This window comes from Anomaloglossus baeobatrachus, chromosome 6 (genome assembly GCF_048569485.1).
Source record: "Anomaloglossus baeobatrachus isolate aAnoBae1 chromosome 6, aAnoBae1.hap1, whole genome shotgun sequence".
In the NCBI taxonomy this organism is placed as follows: Eukaryota; Metazoa; Chordata; class Amphibia; order Anura; family Aromobatidae; genus Anomaloglossus; species Anomaloglossus baeobatrachus.
The window spans coordinates 551,383,376-551,409,491 of record NC_134358.1 but is presented as its reverse complement, the minus strand read 5'-3'; the positions used below and the strand labels follow the sequence as shown (position 1 = coordinate 551,409,491).

Sequence of the window (26,116 nt, the reverse complement as noted above, 5' to 3'; positions counted from 1 at the left end):
GGAATACATTTATAAATTCTATTATATATATATATATATATATATATATATATGGGTGTGGCTCTTAACGCTTCACTGTGGGTGTCTACTATCAAGAACCACACCCACTTGGCTAACAAGACCAGATTTATATGCAAGGAAAAGGAGTCCATATCTCTGGAACACAGAGGAGTAGAAACAAAAGAAAAACATCGCCGGATTCAGGAGAATAGCGGCATTTATACTAGATAAAAAAAAGTTACATATTTATGACAAGTGATAGATTTTCTGCAAAGGGGTTTCCTAATGAGGGTAGCAACATCATAGCCATCGTAAGTCCCCATGGGAAAAGTCTTTATATTTCTTCTCCATTTTGCCGGATTAGGCAAAAAAACAAACAATTCTTCCAACCTCTAGTGAGGATTGGGCTGACTCCTGCTGGTCAGCGCAGCGTGTTGTTTGCTTGTCCTCCAATTCTTCACCCGACTCCTGGAAACTAGGTGACCTGTTTAATTGTGGAGCAATCACGGGCCATGTACCTGGGATAATTGCCTTCTTTCCGAGGCGCTGTACCGTTTTTACCAGGTATTTTCTGCAGCGTCGGATGAACCGAGCTCAGCAAATCTTCCGCTTCTGAACGTGTTATTCCATTAAGATCCATAATGGTAATTGGTATAATGACGGCAGCAGCTGTTGTGTGCGGCCAGGTCTCATGTGCGGTCACCCGGGCTCATGCCACCTCGCCGTGCCAGTTACTTTTGCTCTACTGGGCACAGCTCCCTGCTCTTGCGCACATCTATATTAGGCGTCCCTGCATCGGCGACATCTTGCAGGGCTCTTTACAATCTCACAAGACTTTCAAATCCATGCCAAATGGAAAGTTCACACCACATGATCAGGAAAAACATTGGTCATTGCTTATTTTTACGCTTGGAAAATAAGTTCGCCAATCAGGGCAGAGGGCAACTAAAATTTCCCCAAAAATCCTTCGTAAAATATAATTTCTCTTCTAGCAAATGATCTGTACATCACACAAAAATCTCGAAGCACTGCAGTGATCAAACATGCCGGTAACAGCTGCTGACTCATAGGCGGGTGACGCACACTACGACATCGCAGCTGCGATGTCGGTGGGGTCAAATCGAAAGTGACGCACATCCAGCGTCGCAGTCGATATCGTAGTGTGCAAATCCTTTTTGATACGATTAACGAGCGCAAAAGCGTCGTTATCCTATCATCGGTGTAGGGTCCGACATTTCCATAATGCCGGGGCAGCGACAGGTACGATGTTGTTCCTCGTTCCTGCGGCAGAATACATCGCTGTGTGAGAAGCTGCAGGAGCGAGGAACATCACCTTACCTGCATCATGCCAGCTATGCGGAAGGAAGGAGGTGGGTGGGATGTTTACGTCCCGCTCATCTCCACCCCTCCGCTGCTATTGGCCGCCTGCCGTGTGACATCGCTATGACGCCGCACGACCCGCCCCCTTAGGAAGGAGGTGGGTCGCCGGCCAGAGCGACGTCGCAGGACAGGTGAATGCATGTGAAGCTGGCGTAGCGATAATGTTCACTACGGCAGCTATCACAAGAGATCGCTGCTGCGACGGGGGCGGGGACTATCGCGCTCGACATCGCAGCATCGGCTTGCGATGTTGCAGCGTGCAAAGTACCCCTTACTGTTTTCTGCAGCTCACTTGTCACCTTTGCTGTATAGACTGGGACAAGATGAGCAGAGTCATCTCATTATCATTAGACAGTAGGAGAGTTATGCTGTGCCGCTTACATGCTAGTCAGTTGCGGCATGTCATCATCGGAGGAGGACACTGGGAAGTGAGGGGAAAGGGAGTATAACCAGCGCCCAGGGGTATCATATGATCCAGGATGCAGCCAGGGTGGGGCCATTATGGAGATATGTATACCAGGATGGGTTCAATATGGGACCATGTATATCAGGGTGGGGCCAATATGGGACCATATATAACAGGATGGGGCCCTTATGGAGACATGTATACTAGGATGGGGCCATTATGGGGACACGTATACCAGGATGGGGCCATTATGGGGACACGTATACCAGGATGGGGCCATTATGGGGACACGTATGCCAGGATGGGGACACGTATACCAGACTGGGGCCATTATGGGGACACGTATGCCAGGATGGGGCCTTTATGGGGACACGTATACCAGGATGGGGCCATTATGGGGACACGTATGCCAGGATGGGGCCATTATGGGGACATCTATACCAGGATGGGGATATTCACACCGGGATGGGGCCATTATGGTGACATCTATACGAGGATGGGGCCATGATTAGAATATATATACCAGTATATAGCCATGATGGGGTCATACACCAGGATGGGGGACATATTTACCAGGAAGCGGCCCAGGATTGGGGACATTAGTAGTATAGGATTTAAAATGCTACTGCGGTCTATACATCTGACCGACATGTGTGTGTGTGTGTGGGGGGGGGGCAAGGCTCAAACTTTGCACTGGGGTCCATCGGACTCTTTGTGCCTCCTAGGACAGTAATAATACCCTATATTGTGCCGATTTCAAGGCTATAATTACTAGAGTGCCCACTTATACATTAAATGACCCACGTGTACCCGTTTATATATAGTAATGCAGTGAGTGCCACTTTTAGAGTAATAGGGTCCCCTTAACATCTAATGATGCCCCTGACTGCCCTCTGTTTAAAATGTTTAAAAAATGTATATATACCCATTCCAAACCTCCAAGGAGCCCCCGGCCGAGTTTTATCCTTCTCTTAGATAAGCTGGTGGGATGATGTTACTGCCTTGTTCTGTGTGTTGCCCCTCAAAATGTGTAAGGCACAAAATGGAGCGGTCCCTTCCATCATTTCGTCACCCAGAGGTGCTGCATCCCTCCCACTGCTCTTCCTGGCAGTCAATCATATAGGACACACTTTTTTAATTATTGTTTACCGAAAGAAGAAATGATGTGAATTGTGAAATAAATGTGGCCATCAGTGAAAGAATAGCTAAATTTCTACTTCTATTTCATTGGAAATACTTATAGCCTGAAATCTGGGAAGAAATAAGACTTAAAGGGATTGTCCATATTTGGGAGATATTTTCTTTTCTTACTTAAATGCATGTATTTTTTGAGAAAAATAATATTTCTAATTGGGTTTCATTAAAAATGTTGCACCCTTTGCCTTCTATAGCTTATGCGTTGTGTTGTCTATTGCCTGCTGCAGAAGGGAAGGGTTTAACTGAGAATCTATTGGTCATGCCAGGTATGGGGAAGAATCCAGCAAATGGCGAAAGGAAAGGGAGACGCTATGTCTAGGGAAGGGGAGATTGGTGACCTCCAACGAAGCCTACCTCTGGGCCATGAGTTACCTCACCACCCTAGATTGGTTCTGCATATCTGCGGCGAGCAGGATACCGATCCCTCGCTATCCCTGACCTGGGCCCTAGGTAGGGAGCGGATGGGATGAGCGCTAAGTCAACCCTAATAAGAGCTAAAAGGACACACAGGGATAACAAACAAGGGAAAATAAACTTATCTACAAGAAGATACCAGGAAAGGGACTGCAAAATGCAACAAAGTGACTCCAGATGAATGCAAGCTGACTGCTTGCACTCAGGATCTGTAGGAAGATAGAGCTATCACCAGTACAGATCAAGGGGGAATGAGAGAATTTAGGGACACCAAGGGAAGAACTGATGAAACAGCTGAAAAGGTGAGGAACTCCACAGGGTCCTAAAGGGAAAGGGATAAACTCCAAGCAGAGTAGGTACCATATACGCCAAGTAAGAATAATAGAAAGTCAGGGAGCAGTTTGTGCAGCCAAGCGCTGCGACCTTCTATAGCCGGACACCACAGGACTGTCTGTCAGCCAGTACTATTTTGCAAGTTGCTGCATTTTGCATTTAGTAAGCAATTGGAAAACAAAATTTACATACTTGTGCATACTTTTAAGAAATTGGAAAAATGTTGCAATATTTTTGTTGAACCTTTTGGATATTCCTTTATGAAGTTTGTCATGCCAGGTGTCTGGGACTGACTCAGGCTGGCAGAGCGGGGGGCGGAGAGGCACTGGGGTGTGGTGTGAGCGGGTACTCAGATATATTAGATCTGCACATATAATTACAATAATCTTGTAACGCTTTTCCACCGCCCACCACCTCCATATTCACACAGCTGCTGCACCTCCATATTCACACAGCTGCTACTCATAACCTCTATAAAAAAAAAAAAAAAAAAAAGTTTCAACAACATTAGAATTTATTTGTGAAGCCACATTGTGTATCACGACCACAGAGACCCCGAAAAACATAGAACTTTAATAAAACCATGAAAAGGAACATCTAATACACGAAAAACAGAAAAAGAAATTACCACCATCTTACCATGTTCACACTTGGTTTTATCCAGATTTGTATGCCCCTCTTGTTTTCTTAAATTTGACATTTCTTGTTTTCCCAATATATAAAATAAACTTGAAGTTTTAATGTCAAAAGTTTTACTATTCAAAGAGGCTCTATAAAGTCATCTTAGACTAGATCGCCCTCTGGTGGTGAACATGAAGAACTGACATTCTGGATTTCTTATTTGTAGATTGGGGACCTGTCAGCTTCATGGTACCAATATGAAAAATAAACCCTACTTCCATCATTCGAATAACCTTCTTTTTTGTAAAAAATAATTACACCTCTATTTTTTTATTGTGTAAGTAACAGAGTCGAATTTTGATAGTCACCTGCCTGAATAAAAATACACAACATATTATACAGAAGGATTTTATTGTATATAGTTTTGATCACACCATATTACGGATTACGTATTATGTACTTATCTACATAGCTGAACCAGCCATATTCTGCTGATGCAGTCACTGTGTACATACATTACATTACTGATCCTGAGTTACCTCCTGTATTATACTCCAGAGCTGCACTCACTATTCTGCTGGTGCAGTCACTGTGTACATACATTACATTACTGTACTGATCCTGAGTTACCTCCTGTATTATACTCCAGAGCTGCACTCACTATTCTGCTGGTGCAGTCACTGTGTACATACATTACATTACTGATCCTGTACTGATCCTGAGTTACCTCCTGTATTATACTCCAGAGCTGCACTCACTATTCTGCTGGTGCAGTCACTGTGTACATACATTACATTACTGATCCTGTACTGATCCTGAGTTACCTCCTGTATTATACTCCAGAGCTGCACTCACTATTCTGCTGGTGCAGTCACTGTGCACATACAGTCATATGAAAAAGTTTGGGCACCCCTATTAATGTTAACCTTTTTTCTTTATTTGGGTTTTGCTATTTCAGTTTCATATATCTAATAACTGATGGACGGAGTAATATTTCTGGATTGAAATGAGGTTTTTTTGTACTAACAGAAAATGTGCAATCAGCATTTAAACAAAATTTGACAGGTGCAAAAGTATGGGCACCTCAACATAAAAGTGACATTAATATTTTGTAGATCCTCCTTTTGCAAAAATCACAGTCTCTAGTCGCTTCCTGTAGCTTTTAATGAGTTCCTGGATCCTGGATGAAGGTAGATTTGACCATTCCTGTTTACAAAACAATTCCAGTTCAGTTAAGTTTGATGGTCGCCGAGCATGGACAGCCGCTTCACATCATCCCACAGATTTTCAATGATATTCAGGTCTGGGGACTGGGATGGCCATTCCAGAACATTGTAATTGTTCCTCTGCATGAATGCCTGAGTAGATTTGGAGCGGTGTTTTGGATCATTGTCTTGCTGAAATATCCATCCCCTGCGTAACTTCAACCTCGTCACTGATTCTTGCACATTATTGTCAAGAATCTGCTGATACTGAGTTGAATCCATGCAACCCTCAACTTTAACAAGATTCCCGGTGCCGGCATTGGCCACACAGCCCCAAAGCATGATGGAACCTCCACCAAATTTTACTGTGGGTAGCAAGTGCTTTTCTTGGAATGCCGTGTTTTTGCCTCCATGCATAACACCTTTTTGTATGACCAAACAACTCAATCTTTGTTTCATCAGTCCACAGGACCTTCTTCCAAAATGTAACTGGCTTGTCCAAATGTGCTTTTGCATACCTCAGGCGACTCTGTTTGTGGCGTGCTTGCAGAAACGGCTTCTTTCGCATCACTCTCCCATACAGCTTCTACTTGTGCAACGTGCGCTGTATTGTTGACCGATGCGCATTGACACCATCTGCAGCAAGATGATGCTGCAGGTCTTTGGAGGTGGTCTGTGGATTGTCCTTGACTGTTCTCACCATTCTTCTTCTCTGCCTTTCTGATATTTTTCTTGGCCTGCCACTTCTGGGCGTAACAAGAACTGTACCTGTGTTCTTCCATTTCCTTACTATGTTCCTCACAGTGGAAACTGACAGTTTAAATCTCTGAGACAACTTTTTGTACCTTCCCCTGAACAACTATGCTGAATAATCTTTGTTTTCAGATCATTTGAGAGTTGTTTTGAGGAGCCCATGATGCCACTCTTCATAGGAGATTCAAATAGGAGAACAACTTGCAAGTGGCCACCTTAAATACCTTTTCTCATGATTGGATACACCTGGCTATGAAGTTCAAAGCTCAATGAGGTTACAAAACCAATTTAGTGCTTTAGTAAGCCAGTAAAAAGTAGTTAGGAGGGTTCAAATCAAGAAATTGATAAGGGTGCCCATACTTTTGCACCGGTCAAAACATTTTTAAATGCGGATTGCACATTTTATGTTAGTACAATAAACCTCATTTCAATCCAGAAATATTACTCAGTCCATCAGTTATTAGATATATGAAACTGAAATAGCAAAAACCCAAATTGTTATAAAGAAAAAAGGTTAACATTAATAGGGGTGCCCAAACTTTTTCATATGACTGTACATTACATTACTGATCCTGTACTGATCCTGAGTTACCTCCTGTATTATACTCCAGAGCTGCACTCACTATTCTGCTGGTGCAGTCAGTGTACAAAGATTACATTACTGATCCTGTACTGATCCTGAGTTACATCCTGTATTATACTCCAGAGCTGCACTCACTAATCTGCTAGTGTAGTCACTGTGTACATACTGAACATTACATTACTTATCCTGTACTGATTCTTAGTCTTCCAGCAGAATAGTGAGTGCAACTTTGGAGTATAATACAGGATTTATTGCATGGATTCCTGGGAGTCCTGCACAACATACAGCCAAAGACTTTGCTGTGGCCCGTGGACCTGTGCAGCAGATGCTGCTCCCTGCTTCCAATGTTCAACTGTATTTGCATCTCTCAGACTGTGTGGGGGATATTATGAAAAGGGGCAGTGTGAGAGGGATATTATGGATAGGAACAGTGTAGAGGAACATTATGGAGAGGGCAGTGTAGAGGGATATTATGGAGAGGGGCAATGTGGAGAGATATTATGGAAATTGGCAGTGTGAGGGGATGACATGGAGAGAGGCAGGGCGTGGGGGAGAATATTATAGAGGGGCAGCATGGGGGAGATATCATGGAGACAGGTATTGTAGGGCGATATTATGGAGAGGGGCAGTGTGGGGGAATATTATGGACAGTCAGTGTAGGGGAGATATTAAGGAGAGGGACAGTGTGAGGGGGCAACATTATGGAGAAGTGTAATGTGGGAGGAGGAATATGATGGAGATATTATGGAGAGGGTCAGTGTGCGTGTGTCGCCCGTGGATCAGGGGGTACTCAGATCCGGGCCACGAGGTCACTTCTGTGGGTATCACGGTGGCGTGACCCGGTCTGTGATCCCAGGCTCCACAGTAAAAGGGGATTTGGTAAGGGAGATTGTCCGTGACGCCACCCACGGGTTGTGGTGATGGTGGACACCACCGCTGCGATGAAGGTGCGGGACTCCCGGGAACGGTGTTGGGATGCAGCTTAGGATGTTAACCCCTCCGTGGGTAGGGGCAGTTGGTCCCGGGGCCCGTTCGGGGATAAGCAGGGAGCAGGGCGCAGTGCTGTGGTGCGGTGCCCGAGGGCACGGGCGTACTCACAAGTATTTCACACAGAGTCACTGGTAACTAGGAATTGCCGGTGTCCGCAGCCTTCGGTACGGGGGGGTGTTAGTGTCCCACACACGGTGCAGCAGCTCCTGTTGTTCTTTCCCTGCAGCCAGGTGCCTCTCTCTCCACTCTCTTCCTCTTTCTCCTCAGCCGGGAACGGGGAATCCACTCTCCTGCAGTGATCCGGGTCACCCTAGGTACCGGTGGGCCACTACCCTGCCCCGGCTACCTCTGGCCCCTTCCTCACTAACAGCCTGTCCCGGCCCTTTCGGAGCACGCTTCACTATCAGCCTGGGAGCTACAACTCCAGACTCCTCTTCTGTCTGTCTCTCCACACACTCTGCTCCAGCCCCTCCCCTCTGCTCTGTTTTTCTCTTACACTGGGGGAAGTGGTTTGTCCTGCTGCTCCGGTGTGGGATCAGGTTACCAAGGAGGATTAACTCTTTCTGTGACAACTTGGCTTTGCCAGGGCGTCACATGCGCGGAGGAATATTATGGAGAAGTGCAATGTAGGGGGATGGTATGGAGAGTGGTAGTGTGAGTGGATGACATTATGGAGAGGGACATTGTGGAGGGAGGAAAATTATAAGAGGGGCAGTGTGGGGGGATATTATGGAAAGAGGCAGTGGAGGGAGATATGGGCAGGGGCAGTGTGAGGGTCTGACATTATGGAGAGGGGCAGTGTGTGGGGAGGAATATTATTGAGAGGGGCAGTGTGGGGGAGGTATTAAGGAAAGGGGCAGTGTGGATGAGAATATGGAGAGGGGCAGTTTGGTAAGAGGAATATTATGGAGACGAGCAGTCTGGGGGATGACATTATGGACAGGCGCTGCAGTATAGGGGGTATGATGGAAAGGGACAGTGTGGAGGGAGGAATATTATGGAGGGGGAAATTAGGAGGGAGGAATATTATGGAGAGATGCATTGTGGGGGAGATATTATGGAGAGGGGCAGTGTAGGGGGATGACATTGTGGAGAGGGTCAGTGTGGGAGGATATTATGGAGATGGGCAGCGTGGGGAGATGACATTGCAGAGAGGGGCAGTGTGGGAGACATTATGGATAGGGACAGTGTGGGGGGACATTATGGAGGAGGCAGTGTGGGGAGAGGATTATTATGGAGAAGGGCAATGTGGGGGGATGTTATGGAAAGTGGGAGTGTGGGAGGAGGGCTATTTTATGCAGGAAGCATAGCAAGGGGCAATTATTCATTTACGGCCACATAGCATGCAAAATATTTTTATTTATGGCCAGTATAATGATACTTTTATTTTTGAGGGCTCTGGGAAGACGGAGAAAAGGGAGGTCTGCAGAGATGAGCTCTGGGCATGAAATCTCATCATGGCATTTGTACTACATTGATATATAAGAGGCAGAAACAACTCCAAACAGAGAACATATCATCTATAAAGGTACTTGCATGTAAATATTTGTGATACAGACTATGTCTCATCAATACTGAGGTCATTATGGTCCACAGTCTAATGATGGCTGGTAACAGCAACAACTCCCAGCATCTCTTCACGATTGTCAAGGACATACTGGGAATTGTAGGCTCAAGCAATACAATTGTATATGGAACGGACCTGATATTACAATTCATCGCTGCACTATGCTTGGTGCTGTATACATGTACTAACAATGGTTCTGGTGCCACGCTCATGAACTGACGGTGGTTCTGGTGCCACGCTCATGAACTGACGGTGGTTCTGGTGCCACGCTCATGAACTGACGGTGGTTCTGGTGCCACGCTCATGAACTGACGGTGGTTCTGGTGCCACGCTCATGAACTGACGGTGGTTCTGGTGCCACGCTCATGAACTGACGGTGGTTCTGGTGCCACGCTCATGAACTGACGGTGGTTCTGGTGCCACGCTCATGAACTGACGGTGGTTCTGGTGCCACGCTCATGAACTGACGGTGGTTCTGGTGCCACGCTCATGATCTGACGGTGGTTCTGGTGCCACGCTCATGATCTGACGGTGGTTCTGGTGCCACGCTCATTGAACTGATGGTAGCTCTGCTGCTACACTCATGTACTGACGGTGGTCCTGATCTGCTACACATGTATGAATCCATAATGTCGGTTTTGGAAGCAAAAACTGAGCCGAACCTCCCCAAATAAATCAAAAATTGCTTCTGGTGATGTATCCATGTAAATACCCTTTTACATTTTTTTGTGGCCCTTGGGATTGATTCAATATGGCAATGAGTTCCTTGGACCTAAAAGTGCTATGCACGCCTGATTTATGGTGTTTTTACCCTTGTAATATAATACAGGGTGATATACATAGCAGATTATGCTCTTTATTATAGCAATATAATATATACATACAGACAATATATTACTACTTGTACCCAGGCTCCGCTATGTTATAAGGGCCCTCTAGGTGTCCCAGGAACTGATACCATCAGTATTTGCCATGCGTCAACCTGACCGTAATCTACTACTAGTCTAATCTGACACCTCGGTGGTCCTGGGCATCCTGGATTATCAGATTTTCTCGTATGGAGTCACTAGTCCATTACTGGTAGTCTGTGGCTCTTCCGCCATTAAGAAACTCCAAACTTGCAAAATTCAAAGCCACAATTTCCAGCGTTGAGCAGTTTGTGAAGTTAGTAAAGTCTTCCCTGTGGCTCGAGCAGGAGATACATCTTCAGGGTGGTCGGCAGAGACAGCAGAGGGATGACGCGGTGGCACTTCTTCCGTAAAACGGCACGGATGGCACACCTGGCCAGGTGCATGAGTGTCCTCGGGGAGTTACTGCAAACCTCAAACAGGGAATCATAAAACGCCTGATGTCTCTGGAAAAAATAAGAGTCAGGGTAGTGCCAGCACCAGTAGAGTACCCTCTCACATATAGCATAGTGCACTCTCATATACAGCACCAGCACAGTGCCCTCTCACATACAGCACCAGCACAGTGCCCTCTCACATACAGCACCAGCACAGTGCCCTCTCACATACAGCACCAGCACAGTGCCCTCTCATATACAGCACAGTGCCCTCTCATATACAGCACCAGCACAGTGCCCTCTCATATACAGCACCAGCACAGTGCCCTCTCATATACAGCACCAGCACAGTGCCCTCTCATATACAGCACCAGCACAGTGCCCTCTCATATACAGCACCAGCACAGTGCCCTCTCATATACAGCACCAGCACAGTGCCCTCTCATATACAGCACCAGCACAGTGCCCTCTCATATACAGCACCAGCACAGTGCCCTCTCATATACAGCACCAGCACAGTGCCCTCTCATATACAGCACCAGCACAGTGCCCTCTCATATACAGCACCAGCACAGTGCCCTCTCATATACAGCACCAGCACAGTGCCCTCTCATATACAGCACCAGCACAGTGCCCTCTCATATACAGCACCAGCACAGTGCCCTCTCATACACAGCACCAGCACAGTGCCCTCTCACATACAGCACCAGCACAGTGCCCTCTCATATACAATTCTAGCAATCTGCCATGTTGATCCAGGAGTTCCTGGACAGTGCAGACAAACTGGGCACTTTTTTTGTTTGTCCGTAGGAAAAAAATTGAGGCATCCGTGATATTTTTTATGCTGAATACAGATTGTTTTGACTGGAATTCTCCTTATTTTATAGTTTACGGTGACTGCAGCTGGGGTTTTCTGATCAGATTTAGGAGCTGTGGACCTGGATCACTTATAATCATAAGGATTTATTGTGGTTTTATAATGTGTCCAAGAAAAATATTGTTAATTATTTTTTTCTTAGACTGTCTAGATCTAGATAAAATAAAAAGTGAAGTTGCTATTCAAGCAGTCACCCCTAGAGGGAGGTCTGCACTGACAAATACTGGCTGGATAGATCTTTGTGTAAAGAGCTCCCCCTTGTGGACTTTTACCATATAACCTCTGTCTGCAACGGAAAACAAAGTTGGGAACCAACTTTGAAATTTTGACAACACAAATAAGTAGCTATAATATAAAAAGAGTATTTCTATTCTAAAAGGGAAATCTGCCTAACAGCAGGCACAGCAGTCACACAACACACATCAGCACCACGTCTAACAGTGATTGGCTGCAGCGGTCCCATAAATGAAGCATGGCATGTAACCAGCTGCCGACTGACGGGGACTCCTTTAAGTTAAATGTACAAAATACCCTAATTTTTTCTCCTATTGAAATTAATTAGAATCTGGGAACAATCACTCTCATCAGCCGCTCCTGTCCCCTGCATCTATTTCCCCTTGAGTTATTGTTCCCATTACCTCCAGGTCGTCTTCAGGAATGGCTTTGTTCCATCTGTATGTCGCCTTTATGTGCTCGTAGGCATTGACCATGACTTCCACGGCTCTCGGATACGAGTGACATTCCTCGAAGACCTAAAGATTTACCATCTGGTCAGTTACATGGGAAAATATATAAAAATACACAATAAAGTCACCAGTATGTATGTGTGTGACCTCAAGACCCTCTGATCGGCCACGGGGGATCCCGGACGGTTCACAAATAATATATCCATATATAGTACATGTAAAATTTTCAGGAATATACGATGCATAAACTCTGTCCATTATTGGGCCCCCATTATAGTGCCATTAGAGTGCTTCCTCCTAAACAGTGCCAGTAGAGTGCTCCCTCATAAACCGCTCCAGCAGAGTGCTTCCTCATAAACCGCTCCAGCAGAGTGCTCCCTCATAAACCGCTCCAGCAGAGTGCTCCCTCATAAACCGCTCCAGCAGAGTGCTCCCTCATAAACCGCTCCAGCAGAGTGCTCCCTCATAAACCGCTCCAGCAGAGTGCTCCCTCATAAACCGCTCCAGCAGAGTGCTCCCTCATAAACCGCTCCAGCAGAGTGCTCCCTCATAAACAGTGACCGTAGAGTGCTCTCGCATAAACAGTGCCAGTAGAGTGCTCTCGCATAAACAGTGACAGTAGAGTGCTCTCGCATAAACAGTGACAGTAGAGTGCTCTCGCATAAACAGTGACAGCAGAGTGTCCCCTTATAAACAGTGCCAGTGAGTGCTCCCTCAAACAGTGAAAACAGAGTGCTTCCTCAAACATCGAGAGATGAGTGACCTCTCCTAAATGGTACCAGTAGAGTGTCACCTCAAACAGTGCCAACAGACTGCTCCCTCCGAAACAGTGCCAGAAGAGTGTTCCCTCCCAATCAGTGGCAGTGAGTGCTCACTCATAAACAGTGCCAGATGAGTGCTCCCTTGTAAACAGCACCAGATGAGTGCTGCCACCTAAACAGTGCCATTAGAGTGCTCCCTCATAAACAGTGACAGAAGAGTGCTCCCTCATAAACACTGCCAGTGAGTGCTCCCTAATAAACAGTGCCAGATGAGTGCTCGCTCATAAACAGTGCCAGATGAACACTATCTCATAAACACTGCCAGTGAGTGCTCCCTCATAAACAGTGCCAGATGAGTGCTCGCTCATAAACAGTGCCAGCAGAGAGCTCCCTCATAAACATGAACAGTTGAGTGACCTCTCCTAAAAGGTACCAGCAAAGTGTCACCTCATATACAGTGACAGCAGAGTGCACTCTTATAAACAGTGCCAGAAGAGTAATCCCTCAAACAGTCCCAGCTGAGTGCCTCCACATAAACAGTGACAGCAGTGCTCCATCATAAATAGTGCCAGATGAATGACGCCTCCTCAAAAAGGTACCAGCAGAGTGTTCCCTCAAAACAGTGCTCCCTCCTTAACAGTGCCAATGTGGCGCCCTGGACAAGCCAGGGGCCACAGAGAACAACACCAACACACCCCACACTCCTGGTCACCGAACTCAGATAAAAACCCTTGTTCCCTCCCTCCAGGGGCTGATGTTCACACCAGGGGGTGGGCCAGGCGGTTGGTCCCGCCCACTGAGGAGTTCACAGTCCTGGAGGCGGGAAAAGAGCTCAGTTTAGTTTGGAGAGTGAAAGTGGAAGGAGGGAAGTAGCAGTGGAGTTGTAGAGTTGAAGTAGTAAAGGAGCAGACTGAAGTTGGTCCGGGTGTGTGGCCCGGACGGAACAGCAAGGTTGGCAGACTGTTGTGACCGTCTGCAGGAGTGGCCTATCGGAGTTTACCGCAAGGACCGTGGATGGGCGGTGGCCCGGCGGTACCGGACCGGTACGCGAAGAGAAGCCAGCACCATCCGGTAGGGGCTTACGGACCCCGGCAAGGCTAGGAGCCGCCGTGAAGTTGCCAAATCCGTTAGCGAAGGGAACCTCCCGGGTTTCCCAGCAGCCAAGTCCCGAAAGAAGGCAACAGTCCAACCGAGAGAGGGAAACACAGTCACCGCCAAGGCTAGCGTTCCCAGGGCCAGAGCCTGCGGGCAAAAGGGGCTCCTTCAGCACCTATCTTAGCTGGGGAGCGGGTTACCGGTGGGAACCCATTGAAACCGTTATACTACACAGGTGCAGGGAAAGGCAGTCACCATCAACCTGCCGGGAGAAACAACACCGCAGCCGTCTGTGGGACCCGTCCATCCAGCCATGTGTTTTACCGAGAACTGTGTCCTCATCATTGGCTGAGTGAGTATCACCGTGCCGTGCGGCACAGCGCTGCCCCCGCGACCCTGCACCTCACCAGGCCCCGTAACCCACCTGCCATCCCTCCCTCACCGGGCCGCGGGACAACCAACCCCCTACCCACGGAGGGGAGAACTAACAAAGCTGCTCCCTGTCACCGCTCCCGGGATCCCTGCATAGAGCAGCGGTGGTGTCACAACTTCACCACAACCGTGGGTGGCGTCACGGACAATACCAAATCCCCACAATCAAACCCCCTTTTCACTCACGGGCGAGGAACGCCGCTCAAGTCCCCGGGATCCGGCCCACCGCTCGAGCCACCACCGAGCAGCGGCACCAGCAGCAGCCGGACCCGAGCAGTGGGAGAGCGCAGCGTCCCCTCCTCCGCCCGCGACACCAGTATAGTGCTCTCTTCTAAACACTTCCAGCAGAGTACTCCATCATAAACATTGTCAGAAGAGTGGTCTCTCCTAAACAAGAGTGCCCCCTCTTAAGCAGTAACAGCACAGAACTCCCTCATAAACAGTGCCAGCAGAGTGCTCCTTCGTAAACAGTACCAGAAGAATGCTCCCTCCTAAATAGTGTCAGAACAGTGCTCCCTAATAAACCGCTCCAGCAGAGTGCTCCTGTCGCGGGCGGAGGAGGGGACGCTGCACTCACCCACTGCTCGGGTCCGGCTGCTGCTCGGTGGTGGCTCGAGCGGTGGGCCGGATCCCGGGGACTCGAGCGGCGTTCCTTGCCAGTGAGTGAAAGGGGGTGGTTTGGTTTAGGGATATTGTCCATGACGCCACCCACGGTTGTGGTGAGGTTGGTGACACCACCGCTGCTCTGGACGGGGATCCCGGGAGCGGTGACAGGGAGCAGCCTGGATGTTGGTTCTCCCCTCCGTGGGTAGGGGGGTTGGTGGTCCCGGGGCCCGGTGATGGGGTAGGGATGGTTGGCAGGCGGGTTACGGGGCCTGGCGAGGTGCAGGGTCGCGGGGGCAGCGCTGTGCCGCACGGCACGGTGGTACTCACTCAGCCAGTAACACACACTGAGTCTCTGATGAAACAAACGGCTGGATGGACGGGTCACACAGACGGCTGCGGTGTTTTTCCCCTGACCCCAGGTTGGTAATGTAAGTCCTTTCCTGCACCTTCCGTACGCTCCTCCTGCGCTCCGGTTTCGAGCTGGCTCCCCGGTTCAGTACCGGTGGGCCACCGCCCAGCCCCGGCTACCTACGGTTCCACCAGACTGTCTTCCCGGCTCCTGCAGACGGCCACTACCGTCTGCCTGACTGCTACACGAGGGCCCTAGGCTCCAACCTAGGCCCCAGTCTGCGTCTGCCTCTCTGCAGACCTCCTCTCTCTTCCTCTGCCTGGACTTGTCTGAGCTGGTTTTTGCCTCAGGCCAGCTAGACTCCTCGGTGGGCGTGCCTATCTGCTTGACTCTGCCCACCTGGTGTGTCTGTCTGAACCCGAGGGAAGAAATCAGGTCTCACTGGGGATGTCTGCTGTGAACTGCTGGGGGTGGGGGTGTGTTACCTGTGGTCCCTGGCTTGTCCAGGGCGCCACACTCCCTCATAAACAGCTCCAGCAGAGTGCTCCCTCATAAACAGTGTCAGCAGAGTGCTCCCTCATAAACCGCTCCAGCAGAATGCTTCCTCAAACCGCTCCAGCAGAGTGCTCCCTCAAACCGCTCCAGCAGAGTGCTCCCTCAAACCGCTCCAGCAGAGTGCTCCCTCAAACCGCTCCAGCAGAGTGCTCCCTCATAAACAGCGCCAGCAGAGTGCTCCCTCATAAACAGCGCCAGCAGAGTGCTCCCTCATAAACAGCGCCAGCAGAGTGCTCCCTCATAAACAGTGTCAGCAGAGTGCTCCCTCATACAGTGTCAGCAGAGTGCTCCCTCATAAACCGCTCCAGCAGAATGCTTCCTCATAAACCGCTCCAGCAGAGTGCTCCCTCATAAACCGCTCCAGCAGAGTGCTCCCTCAAACCGCTCCAGCAGAGTGCTCCCTCAAACCGCTCCAGCAGAGTGCTCCCTCAAACCGCTCCAGCAGAGTGCTCCCTCATAAACAGCGCCAGCAGAGTGCTCCCTCATAAACAGCGCCAGCAGAGTGCTCCCTCATAAACAGCGCCAGCAGAGTGCTCCCTCATAAACAGCTCCAGCAGAGTGCTCCCTCATAAACAGTGTCAGCAGAGTGCTCCCTCAAACCGCTCCAGCAGAATGCTTCCTCATAAACCGCTCCAGCAGAGTGCTCCCTCATAAACCGCTCCAGCAGAGTGCTCCCTCAAACCGCTCCAGCAGAGTGCTCCCTCAAACCGCTCCAGCAGAGTGCTCCCTCAAACCGCTCCAGCAGAGTGCTCCCTCAAACCGCTCCAGCAGAGTGCTCCCTCAAACCGCTCCAGCAGAGTGCTCCCTCAAACCGCTCCAGCAGAGTGCTCCCTCAAACCGCTCCAGCAGAGTGCTCCCTCATAAACAGCGCCAGCAGAGTGCTCCCTCATAAACAGCGCCAGCAGAGTGCTCCCTCATAAACAGCGCCAGCAGAGTGCTCCCTCATAAACAGCGCCAGCAGAGTGCTCCCTCATAAACAGCTCCAGCAGAGTGCTCCCTCATAAACAGCTCCAGCAGAGTGCTCCCTCATAAACCGCTCCAGCAGAATGCTTCCTCATAAACCGCTCCAGCAGAGTGCTCCCTCAAACCGCTCCAGCAGAGTGCTCCCTCAAACCGCTCCAGCAGAGTGCTCCCTCAAACCGCTCCAGCAGAGTGCTCCCTCAAACCGCTCCAGCAGAGTGCTCCCTCAAACCGCTCCAGCAGAGTGCTCCCTCAAACCGCTCCAGCAGAGTGCTCCCTCAAACCGCTCCAGCAGAGTGCTCCCTCAAACCGCTCCAGCAGAGTGCTCCCTCAAACCGCTCCAGCAGAGTGCTCCCTCATAAACAGCTCCAGCAGAGTGCTCCCTCAAACAGCTCCAGCAGAGTGCTCCCTCAAACAGCTCCAGCAGAGTGCTCCCTCAAACAGCTCCAGCAGAGTGCTCCCTCAAACAGCTCCAGCAGAGTGCTCCCTCATAAACAGCTCCAGCAGAGTGCTCCCTCATAAACAGTGCCAGTAGAGTGCTCCCTCATAAACCGCTCCAGCAGAGTGCTCCCTCATAAACCGCTCCAGCAGAATGCTCCCTCATAAACCGCTCCAGCAGAGTGCTCCCTCATAAACCGCTCCAGCAGAGTGCTCCCTCATAAACAGTGTCAGAAAAGTGCTGGAAGGAATCAATTAATGTTTCCATTCACTGACATCAAGCAGAGTGAAAACCAAATGATAATAAATGAAGATACAAATACATCATTTTGTTGGATAACTCACTTTATGGAACTGTGGTGGGTATATCCGCGCTGCTCCATGGTTGAGCAGTAGCTGGTAGCAGATTTCTGGCTGACCGGCCGCACGGACAGTCGTGACCTTTAGGACATACTGCTGGGGGCCACAGCCGTTCACGTCCATAGCGGTGGCCAGGGCGCCTGCGTCCAGCAGCATGTGCATCAGGATGTGGTCGCAGTTCCACGCCGCTTTGTGGAGGGGCGTCTTGCGGTCGATATCTCGGATGTTGACTTCGGCGTTGAAGTCCAGCAGCATCCTGCAGATCAGGTGGTGTTTGCTGCTGTATTTCTGCTCCTTGATATCTAATGCCCAGTAGGCGGCGGTAGCGAGCGGGGTCTCCAAGGTGGAGTTAAAGCTGTCCACGATCGCCCCGTGGTTCACATAGAAAGGGATAAGATCTGGAAGTCCTAATCGGGCCGCTGTGTGTAGAGGGGTCTCCAGCGCGTGGTCGTCACTCTGCAGGTTCACATCTGCCCCTAAAATACAGCCAAAAAAGTCAGAATTTTTGTATTTTGTTTTATTTTCCTTTTTTTTTTTTTTTTTAATTCTGCTATTCGTTGACATTTTTTATTGGCAAGTTCTTAAAACTGGAGGGAGGGTACAGTTCACGAATTTTAAGCAAAATAAAAAATATTTTTTGTTGTCGTTTTTAATCTATTTGGCACAAAAAATGAGCATATTCCACAAAAAAAAAAAAAAAGAAAGAAAAAAAAAAAAGACTAAAAATGTGGCCCATTAAAGGGGATTTCTTGTTTTGGACAACCTCTGTCCAACGGCTACAGATTATTTAAAAAAAATAAAATAAATAAATAAATAAATGCTTTACTCACCATCCCCAGGTCCAGCGCCGAGTCTCTGCTCCTGCTCATGGTGTCTGTTATTGTCTGCAGCGCTGACACCTAATCCACAGCGCTGCAGACAATCAGTGAGCTCAGCATTTTGTGCTGTCAACTTGGGCGCAGCCGCAGAGCTCACAGGATTGGCTGCAGCGCTGTCAATGCAACATCAGCACTGCAGACAGTAATATATACAGGAAGCAACACTGAAGACAGCCCTGGACCCTTGGAGGGTGAGAAAGCACAGCGTTTTTTTTTTAAACACAAACTGCATTCGGGAAAAATAATTAGGTACAACTAAAAACCAGGCATAAAACACCAAAAACTACCATATAGCTTTGAAAAAAAAAAAAAGGCAAATGCAATAATATGTCACTGGCAGATGCAAGGGATTTTCTTCCTTCCCTGCTTCCATCTGCAGTAATAACTGATAATCTGCAGCTGCATCCCCCTCCTCCTCTTCCTTACGGGTCTTTGATATACTGTTTTCCATCAGATGCACTTTTCAGTGACTGCACTAATTCTGCCTGGAAACAGAGAAATGGGAACTTGCTCCCTACTTATACTTAGGGAAAGTGAAGATCCTACTGCTGCTGATGGTAAAAGGGGAGAGGATCCTGCTACTGCTGATACTAAGAAGGGAGAGGACCCTGCTGCTTCTGATACTAAGAGAGGAGAGGATCCTGCTGCTGCTGAAACTAAGAGGGGAGAGGATTCTGCTGCGGCAGATACTAAGAAGGGAGAGGATCCTGCTGAGGCTGATACTAAGAAGGGAGAGGATCCTGCTGCTGCTGAAACTAAGAAGGGAGAGGATCCTGCTGATTATACTAACAGGGGAAGGAATCCTGCTGCTACTGATAGTAACAAGGGAAGGGATCTTGCTGCTGATACTAAGAAGGGAGAGTGTTGTGAATGTCAGTTATGCTTTTGCTGCTGTGAGGCTCCCTCTTGTGGCCAGGAATGGTTTGGATAGAGACCAGGTGTGCTGGAGCAATGGGCGTTTCCATTGCTAACTCTCTGCCTGTTTAAGCTTTTGATTCATAGCTGTCTGGGCCGGTTATCATTTGTTCTGTAGTTCACCAGCCTTTTCATCTTGCTCCAGACCACATCTACCCCAGGTAAGTGCTTGGCTCTTTCTTAATTTGTTTTGTTCTTTTATTCTTATCTGGGTTGTCAATTTTTGTAGTTATTGTCAGTTTATTTGCATGCAGGATTCTTCCCTCTGTTGCTTTGCTGGGAAGCTCCCTGCAGCAATGTTTGGAGTATTGCTCCTATAAGTCCATGTGTTTGTTGCTTCTTGAATTTGTAATTGTTCCTGTTTTCTGTTCATTGGTTTGACAAGAGCGCCTGATATAGGACGGAGTGCAGATCGTGCGATCTGAGGACCTTTTTGTACTATCAGGTATTTGGGTTTTTTGTAGGGTTTTTCTCTGGTCACCATCAGCCTTTTTCCTATCCTTTCCTATTTAGTTAGTGGGGCCTCACCTTTGCTAATTCTATCATCCATCTGTTTATTGTATTTTCCTATATCACCGTAGTCTTTGAATGTGGGGGGCTTGCTATACCTTTTGCAGTCTATTTCTGAGGTAGAGAGTTATTCATCCTTCCTTCCTTTATGATAGCTAATTCTCGGCTGGGTTCGCAGTGCACAGGATGTTAGTTCACCCCTCAGCTACTTTTAGGGGTACTTTGCACACTACGACATCGCAGGTGCGTTGTCGGTGGGGTCAAATCGAAAGTGACGCACATCCGGCGTCGCTGTCGATATCGTACTCTGTAAATCGTTTATGATACGATTAACCAGCGCAAAAGCGTCGTAATCGTATCATCGGTATAGCGTCGGTCATTTCCATAATTACGGAAGGACCGATGTTACGATGTTATTCCTCGTTCCTGCAGCAGCACACATCGCTGTGTGTGAAGCCGCAGGAGCGAGGAACATCTCCTACCTTCGGCTCACGCCGGCTATGCGAAAGGAAGGAGGTGGGCGGGATGTTTACGACCTGCTCATCTCCGCCCCTCTGCTTCTATTGGCCGCCTGCCGTGTGACGTCGCTGTGACGCCACACGACCCGCCCCCTTAGGAAGGAGGCGGTTCGCCGGCCAAAGCGACGTCGCAGGGCAGGTAAGTGCGTGTGAAGCTGCCGTAGCGATAATGTTCGCTACGGCAGCTATCACCATGATATCGCAGCTGCGACAGGGGCGGGGACTATCGCACTCGGGATCGCAAGCATCGGCTTGCGATGTCCTAGTGTGCAAAGTACCCCTTAGTGTTGATGGTTAGTAAGGGGATGGCGGTCAGATTAGTTGCCAATGCTCTTGTCACCTTTTGACAATGATCTATTGTGATCTTCCATGGTTCCTGATCATAACAGGAGAGGAACCTGCTGCTGATACTAAGAGGGGAGAGGATCCTGCTGCTGCTGCTGCTGATACAAAAAGGGGAGAAGATCCTGTTACTGTTGATACTAGCAGGGGAGGGATCCTGCTGCTGATACTAAGAAGGGAGAAGATCCTGCTGCTGGTGATAAGAGGAAACAAGATACTGCTGTTGCTGATACTAAGAGGGGAGAGGATCCTGCTGCAGCAGATACTAACAGGGAAAGGAATCCTGCTGCTACTGATACTAACATGGGAAAGGATCTTGATGCTGCTGATACTAAGAGGGGTCAAGATACTGCTGCGACTGATACTGAGGGGAGAGGATCCTGCTGCGGCTGATACTAAGAGGGGAGAGGATCCTGCTGCTGCTGATACTAAGAGGAGAGAGGATCCTGCTGCTGCTGATACTGGAGAAATGAGGGAATCCTACCACTAATATTGATACTGGTGCAACTAATTCCACTGAAGGGTTGTGACTTTCACTTTTAGGAAGTCTGTTCTTTTTGATGTTTTGGCTGATGGCAACTGGTAAGGGGGCTTTACACGTTACGATATCGTTAATGATTTATCGTCGGGGTCACGTTGTTTGTGACGCACATCTGCCGTCATTAACGATATCGCAACGTGTGACACGTATGTGCGATCTTCAGCGACCGCAAAAGTGGTGAAAATCGATCACCATGGAGAGGTCGTCCTAAAACAAAAAAATCATTAATTGTTTATTAGCGATGTTGTTCGTCGCTCCTGCGGCAGCATACATCGCTGTGTGTGACACCGCAGGAGCGAGGAACATCTCCTACCTGCCTCCACCGCCAATGCGGAAGGAAGGAGGTGGACGGGATGTTACGTCCCGCTCATCTCCGCCCCTCCGCTTTGATTGGCCGGCCACTTTGTGACGTCGCTGTGACGCCGAACGCACCTCCCCCTTGAGGGAGGGATTGTTCAGCAGTCACAGCGACGCCGCCGACCAGGTAAGTGCGTGTGACGCTGCCGTAGCGATAATGTTCGCTGCGGCAGCGATCACACGATATCGCATGCACGACGGGGGCGGGAGCTTTCGCGCTCGATATCGCTAGCAATTGCTAGGAATATTGTAGCGTGTAAAGCCCCCTTTACTCTTTTAGGCGTTGTGTGTCTGTCACTGTTATGGAAAGAGTCAAATAAAAAAGGTTTTACCCCGTATGGGATAATTGCAGTTTGGGCACACTGTAATAAAATTTAAAAATATTCTTATTCACTGAGCAGAAAGCAGAGAATAATTCATGTGCAAGTAAATTCAAAATTTTTAGAGTTCAAGTATAAAATAGAATAATTGTTATATAACTGGAACCTATTTAGAAAATTTTCCCTAAGTGTTTCCCTCACCGTGCCAAACGAGCTCCTTGGCGCACCTCCGGGACTCCCTGGTTCTGCAGTAATGGAGCGCTGTGTGGCCACTGACCGAGAAGGAGTTGAGCTTTGCGCCATGTTCTATCAGGATCTTGACGCAGTCCAGGTTACCCACAACACAGGCGACATGTAACGGGGTCTTTCCATTGGGTTTGCTGTTGATGGAAGCCTTATGTCCCAGCAGAACCAGCAGACTTTCCAGATGTCCCAGCATAGCGGTAATGTGCACACCCATCGCCCATGAAGACGCCAGCTTAAAACTTGGCAACCAGTGACCTGAGGGTGAAATAAAAGCTATTAGCATCTGTCTTGCTTTTTCAGAAAGCATATATACCTTTAGTGGTCAGCTTGGATGTATAGGTCTTGAAACACAAGCAAGTAAAGTTTGTAAAATTAGCAGCTTTTTGATTGGCAGCAGCTGCCAATCTGCTAATAACTGGGGTGGATGTGCATAGTGATTCCCACCCCCCTGCCTGTTGTTCCTCCCCCTGTTATTTATGCTAATTCTATTATAGAAGCGTTTTACTAAGTGGCTAGAAGGAACTGTGCTGATGTCATAAGCATGTGACCAGAAGGGGCGGGGACTCATCCAACTTAGCTGATACCAGGAAGTAACATTATTTTTCTGTTGGCTGAGGCCCCGCCCCTTCTGGTCACATGGGTATGACGTCAGCACAGGTCCTTCTAGTCACGTAGCAAAACGCTTGTATAATAGAATTAGCATAAATGAAAGGGGGAGGATGGATAGGCAGGGGGGCGGTAATCACTATCAAAACCCACCCCAGCTATCAGCTGTTCGGCAGATACAACCAAGTAAAGTTTGTAAAATGAGCAGCTTTTTAAGTGGTAGTGTTTCAAAATCTATACATCCGAGCTGACAACTAAAGGTATGTATAGAATCAGCCTGATAGTGCCAGTATAGCACTGGCTTTAGGTTATATAGGAAAATCCCTGTGATTGGTGAGCTTTAAATTTGGTGCAATAGTGACATTACCCAAAACTGGACAACCTTCAAAAATTGATAAAAAGACAAGAAAAAAAATTGGTCCTGGAGGCTGCCGAGAGGCATGACAAAAACCTGGCATTTTAACAGGAGTGTGTAGACATTTTATATAAACTGTAAGTACAGTAGGGACAGGGATGCAGATCCTCTGTGTTGTCACGAGGTGGCCTGACCCGGTTCCGTTGCCCCGGGGTGTACAGAAAGGAGGCTGAAGGGTGGTAGGAAGGATGTTGATGGTAGTTTGTAGTGGAGGACGGGGGTGACGGTGAGGAAAGTCTTTAGATGATTGTGATACCACCTGCGGTACGTGGTCAGATAGGGGCCACCGCTGCGGTTGCTGCCCTCCGGCTCGATGGTGGGGGTCGCAGCTGGGATGGTGTTGCTCCCCACTGGTGGAGTGGGATTGCCCCGGGAGGATGACAGAGTGCAGGGACAGCGGTGGAGGTAGTCCCCGTTGGCGCCGCAGCGCTGGTCGCCGGCAAATGAGAGGCAGAGGCAGGGGCTGCGGTTCCAGGTATTTACTCACAGTTCCTGCTAGTGCTGCCCCAGAGTACCGGCCTCTGCCACGATGGGCTCCAGCCAATCCCGAATCTCCAGAGGGTTAGAACCGGTGTCACAGTCTATGAGCCCTTCCTCCTTTGATGCGCTAAGTATCGGGTCCCCGTAGCATGACGCACTTGGGGATCTCGATGTCAGTAAAGTGTACCGTCATGTATTCTGATAGCGCGGTTCCGATGTGGGGCCTGCCGAAGACCTCGGCCCCAAATCCTATATACTAGTTGGCTCCAGGAAACTGAGATAGGTCCGGTGGCTTTCAAGTAGGTTCCCACGACCCTTGCAGAGTTGGTAAATAACTAAGTATATCTGCCCTGGGGTTCTGTACCCCGAAGCGCCGGTCTTGCTTCTCCTAGCGACCGTGTAGAGAAACACCCACCATTGATCACAGAGCTGTCCACGGCACATCCGCTCTTCTCTGTGTCTATGTTCGCTCTCCTTGTATATTGGGTCAGGAAACTGTTGCCCCAGCCGCTGCCACTGGCTGGTTCACTACTCTCACTAGGTCAACCTGCTTCTCTCCCCTGGAGCTCCTACTTCCCACTGGTGGTTGTTTCCTCCCTGACCCTGAGTTCCGGCTCCAGTGGATCGGGAGCCCCTGTGCGTGGCGTCCTATAATCCCAACTGCTGTGGTGACCCCCATGGCTCGGTCCCCATTGGGGAGGGCAACCTATGGTTTATGTAGGTGTGTGTTGGTGGAAACCAGCATCGACCTTCCTTTGATCCGGAATAAGTACTACACCCCATAGGAGATGCAGTACCCTGTGGCGCCTGAAGCCCCAGGGGCGCCACATGCCTCAGGATCAGTAATGTAATTTATGTACACAGTGACTGCACCAGCAGAATAGTGAGTGCAGCTCTGGAGAATAAAACATACAATATAATACACTAGCTTCATTTATAAAAAGAACATATGTTTTATTCCGGCTTGTGTTGCTCATGTTCCTCTTGGCTTCACTACCAGTATCAGATGATGAAACCTTAGACAGTGATCCAGTTGAAATTAGATTGGGAACGGCCTGTGTTATGTAACTCATCTCTCATCTTCTAAGCCATCTATAGTATGATTACCCCAGAGGTGTAGCTGCTCCCGGGCCCCTCTGCCACATAAGACCCCAGTATTATACTTGGTAGGTGGGAGTCTCTGTTGCAGATTTTGCATTGGAGCCCAGAAGCAATAAGTTGCACCTCCGTATATGAAGCCTTTAGACCCGTGTGCCATGATTTTAACCCGGTGCCGCAGCTTTGCCTCCCAATTCACACATAAATGTACTTTTTGCTGATTTTCTACCTGATTTGTAGGAAGCCAGGACCAAACCTTCATCCGGCACCTCAAATATGGTGTCCACATCTATCTTCCCCTCGTTCAGTATATTGTCCACCGTAATGTAGTCATTGGCCTGGAGAGCGTGGAGAAGCCGCTCTTTCAGGAGCTGGTTCTCCAGGGCGCGGGTACATCTCTGTCCGGGCTCTGAGTCCATGTCGGCTGTCCTCTGGGTGAATGGAAGTAAACATGTCCTCTACCTAGGAGAAGATAAAGTCACAGACGTGGCCCGGCTTCAGTAACTCTATCACCCAACCATGGCCACCCAGACTATTTATACACTATTTATATACTGCAGCTTGTAAACTTTGGAGGGACTAATTTTAGATGACACTGAACGTCGTCCGGTCATTCTTCAGGATCCATAATGATTTTCTCAGGTGTCCCTGTAATCCATGGGCCGGGATAAAGACTGAAGGCAAAAGGTGTATCGTAAAGCCATTAGGCCACAATGAAAAATCTGTGATGGGCCCACAGCTGCCATGTGTCATTTCCATAACACTTGTGGGCAGCATGGTGGCTCAGTGGTTAGAACTGTTGCTTTGCTGCTCTGGTATCACAATGTGGCTGCCAGATAGTGAGGGATGGGGGCTCCTATACTGTGCCTCATGCTAGGGGAAACTAGGCTATCCTTATCCTCTGGATTACCCCTAATGGTGGCGATGCTGGAGTCCGTTGCATTACTATTCTCCTAACCAAAGTTAATCTGTTCCCCCACCCCGGGAAGGAAGGGGCAGGAGTGTGATGGCAACACAGATTAAAACAGACAGGGAAA

The 26,116-nt window shown here is 48.7% G+C and overlaps 1 protein-coding gene across 1 annotated transcript; it reads right to left on the bottom strand.

The window, feature by feature from the left end:
* Positions 1-5,374: 5,374 nt before the first annotated feature.
* ASB4 (ankyrin repeat and SOCS box containing 4) lies at positions 5,375-25,594 on the bottom strand. Its single transcript, XM_075315681.1, has 5 exons — positions 25,309-25,594; positions 22,436-22,735; positions 17,839-18,329; positions 12,250-12,363; positions 5,375-10,803 (listed from the first exon to the last, which is right to left on the bottom strand). The coding sequence occupies exons 1-5, from the start codon at positions 25,496-25,498 to the stop codon at positions 10,615-10,617; spliced, it is 1,284 nt and encodes a 427-aa protein (XP_075171796.1). The 5' UTR covers positions 25,499-25,594; the 3' UTR covers positions 5,375-10,614.
* Positions 25,595-26,116: the final 522 nt, after the last annotated feature.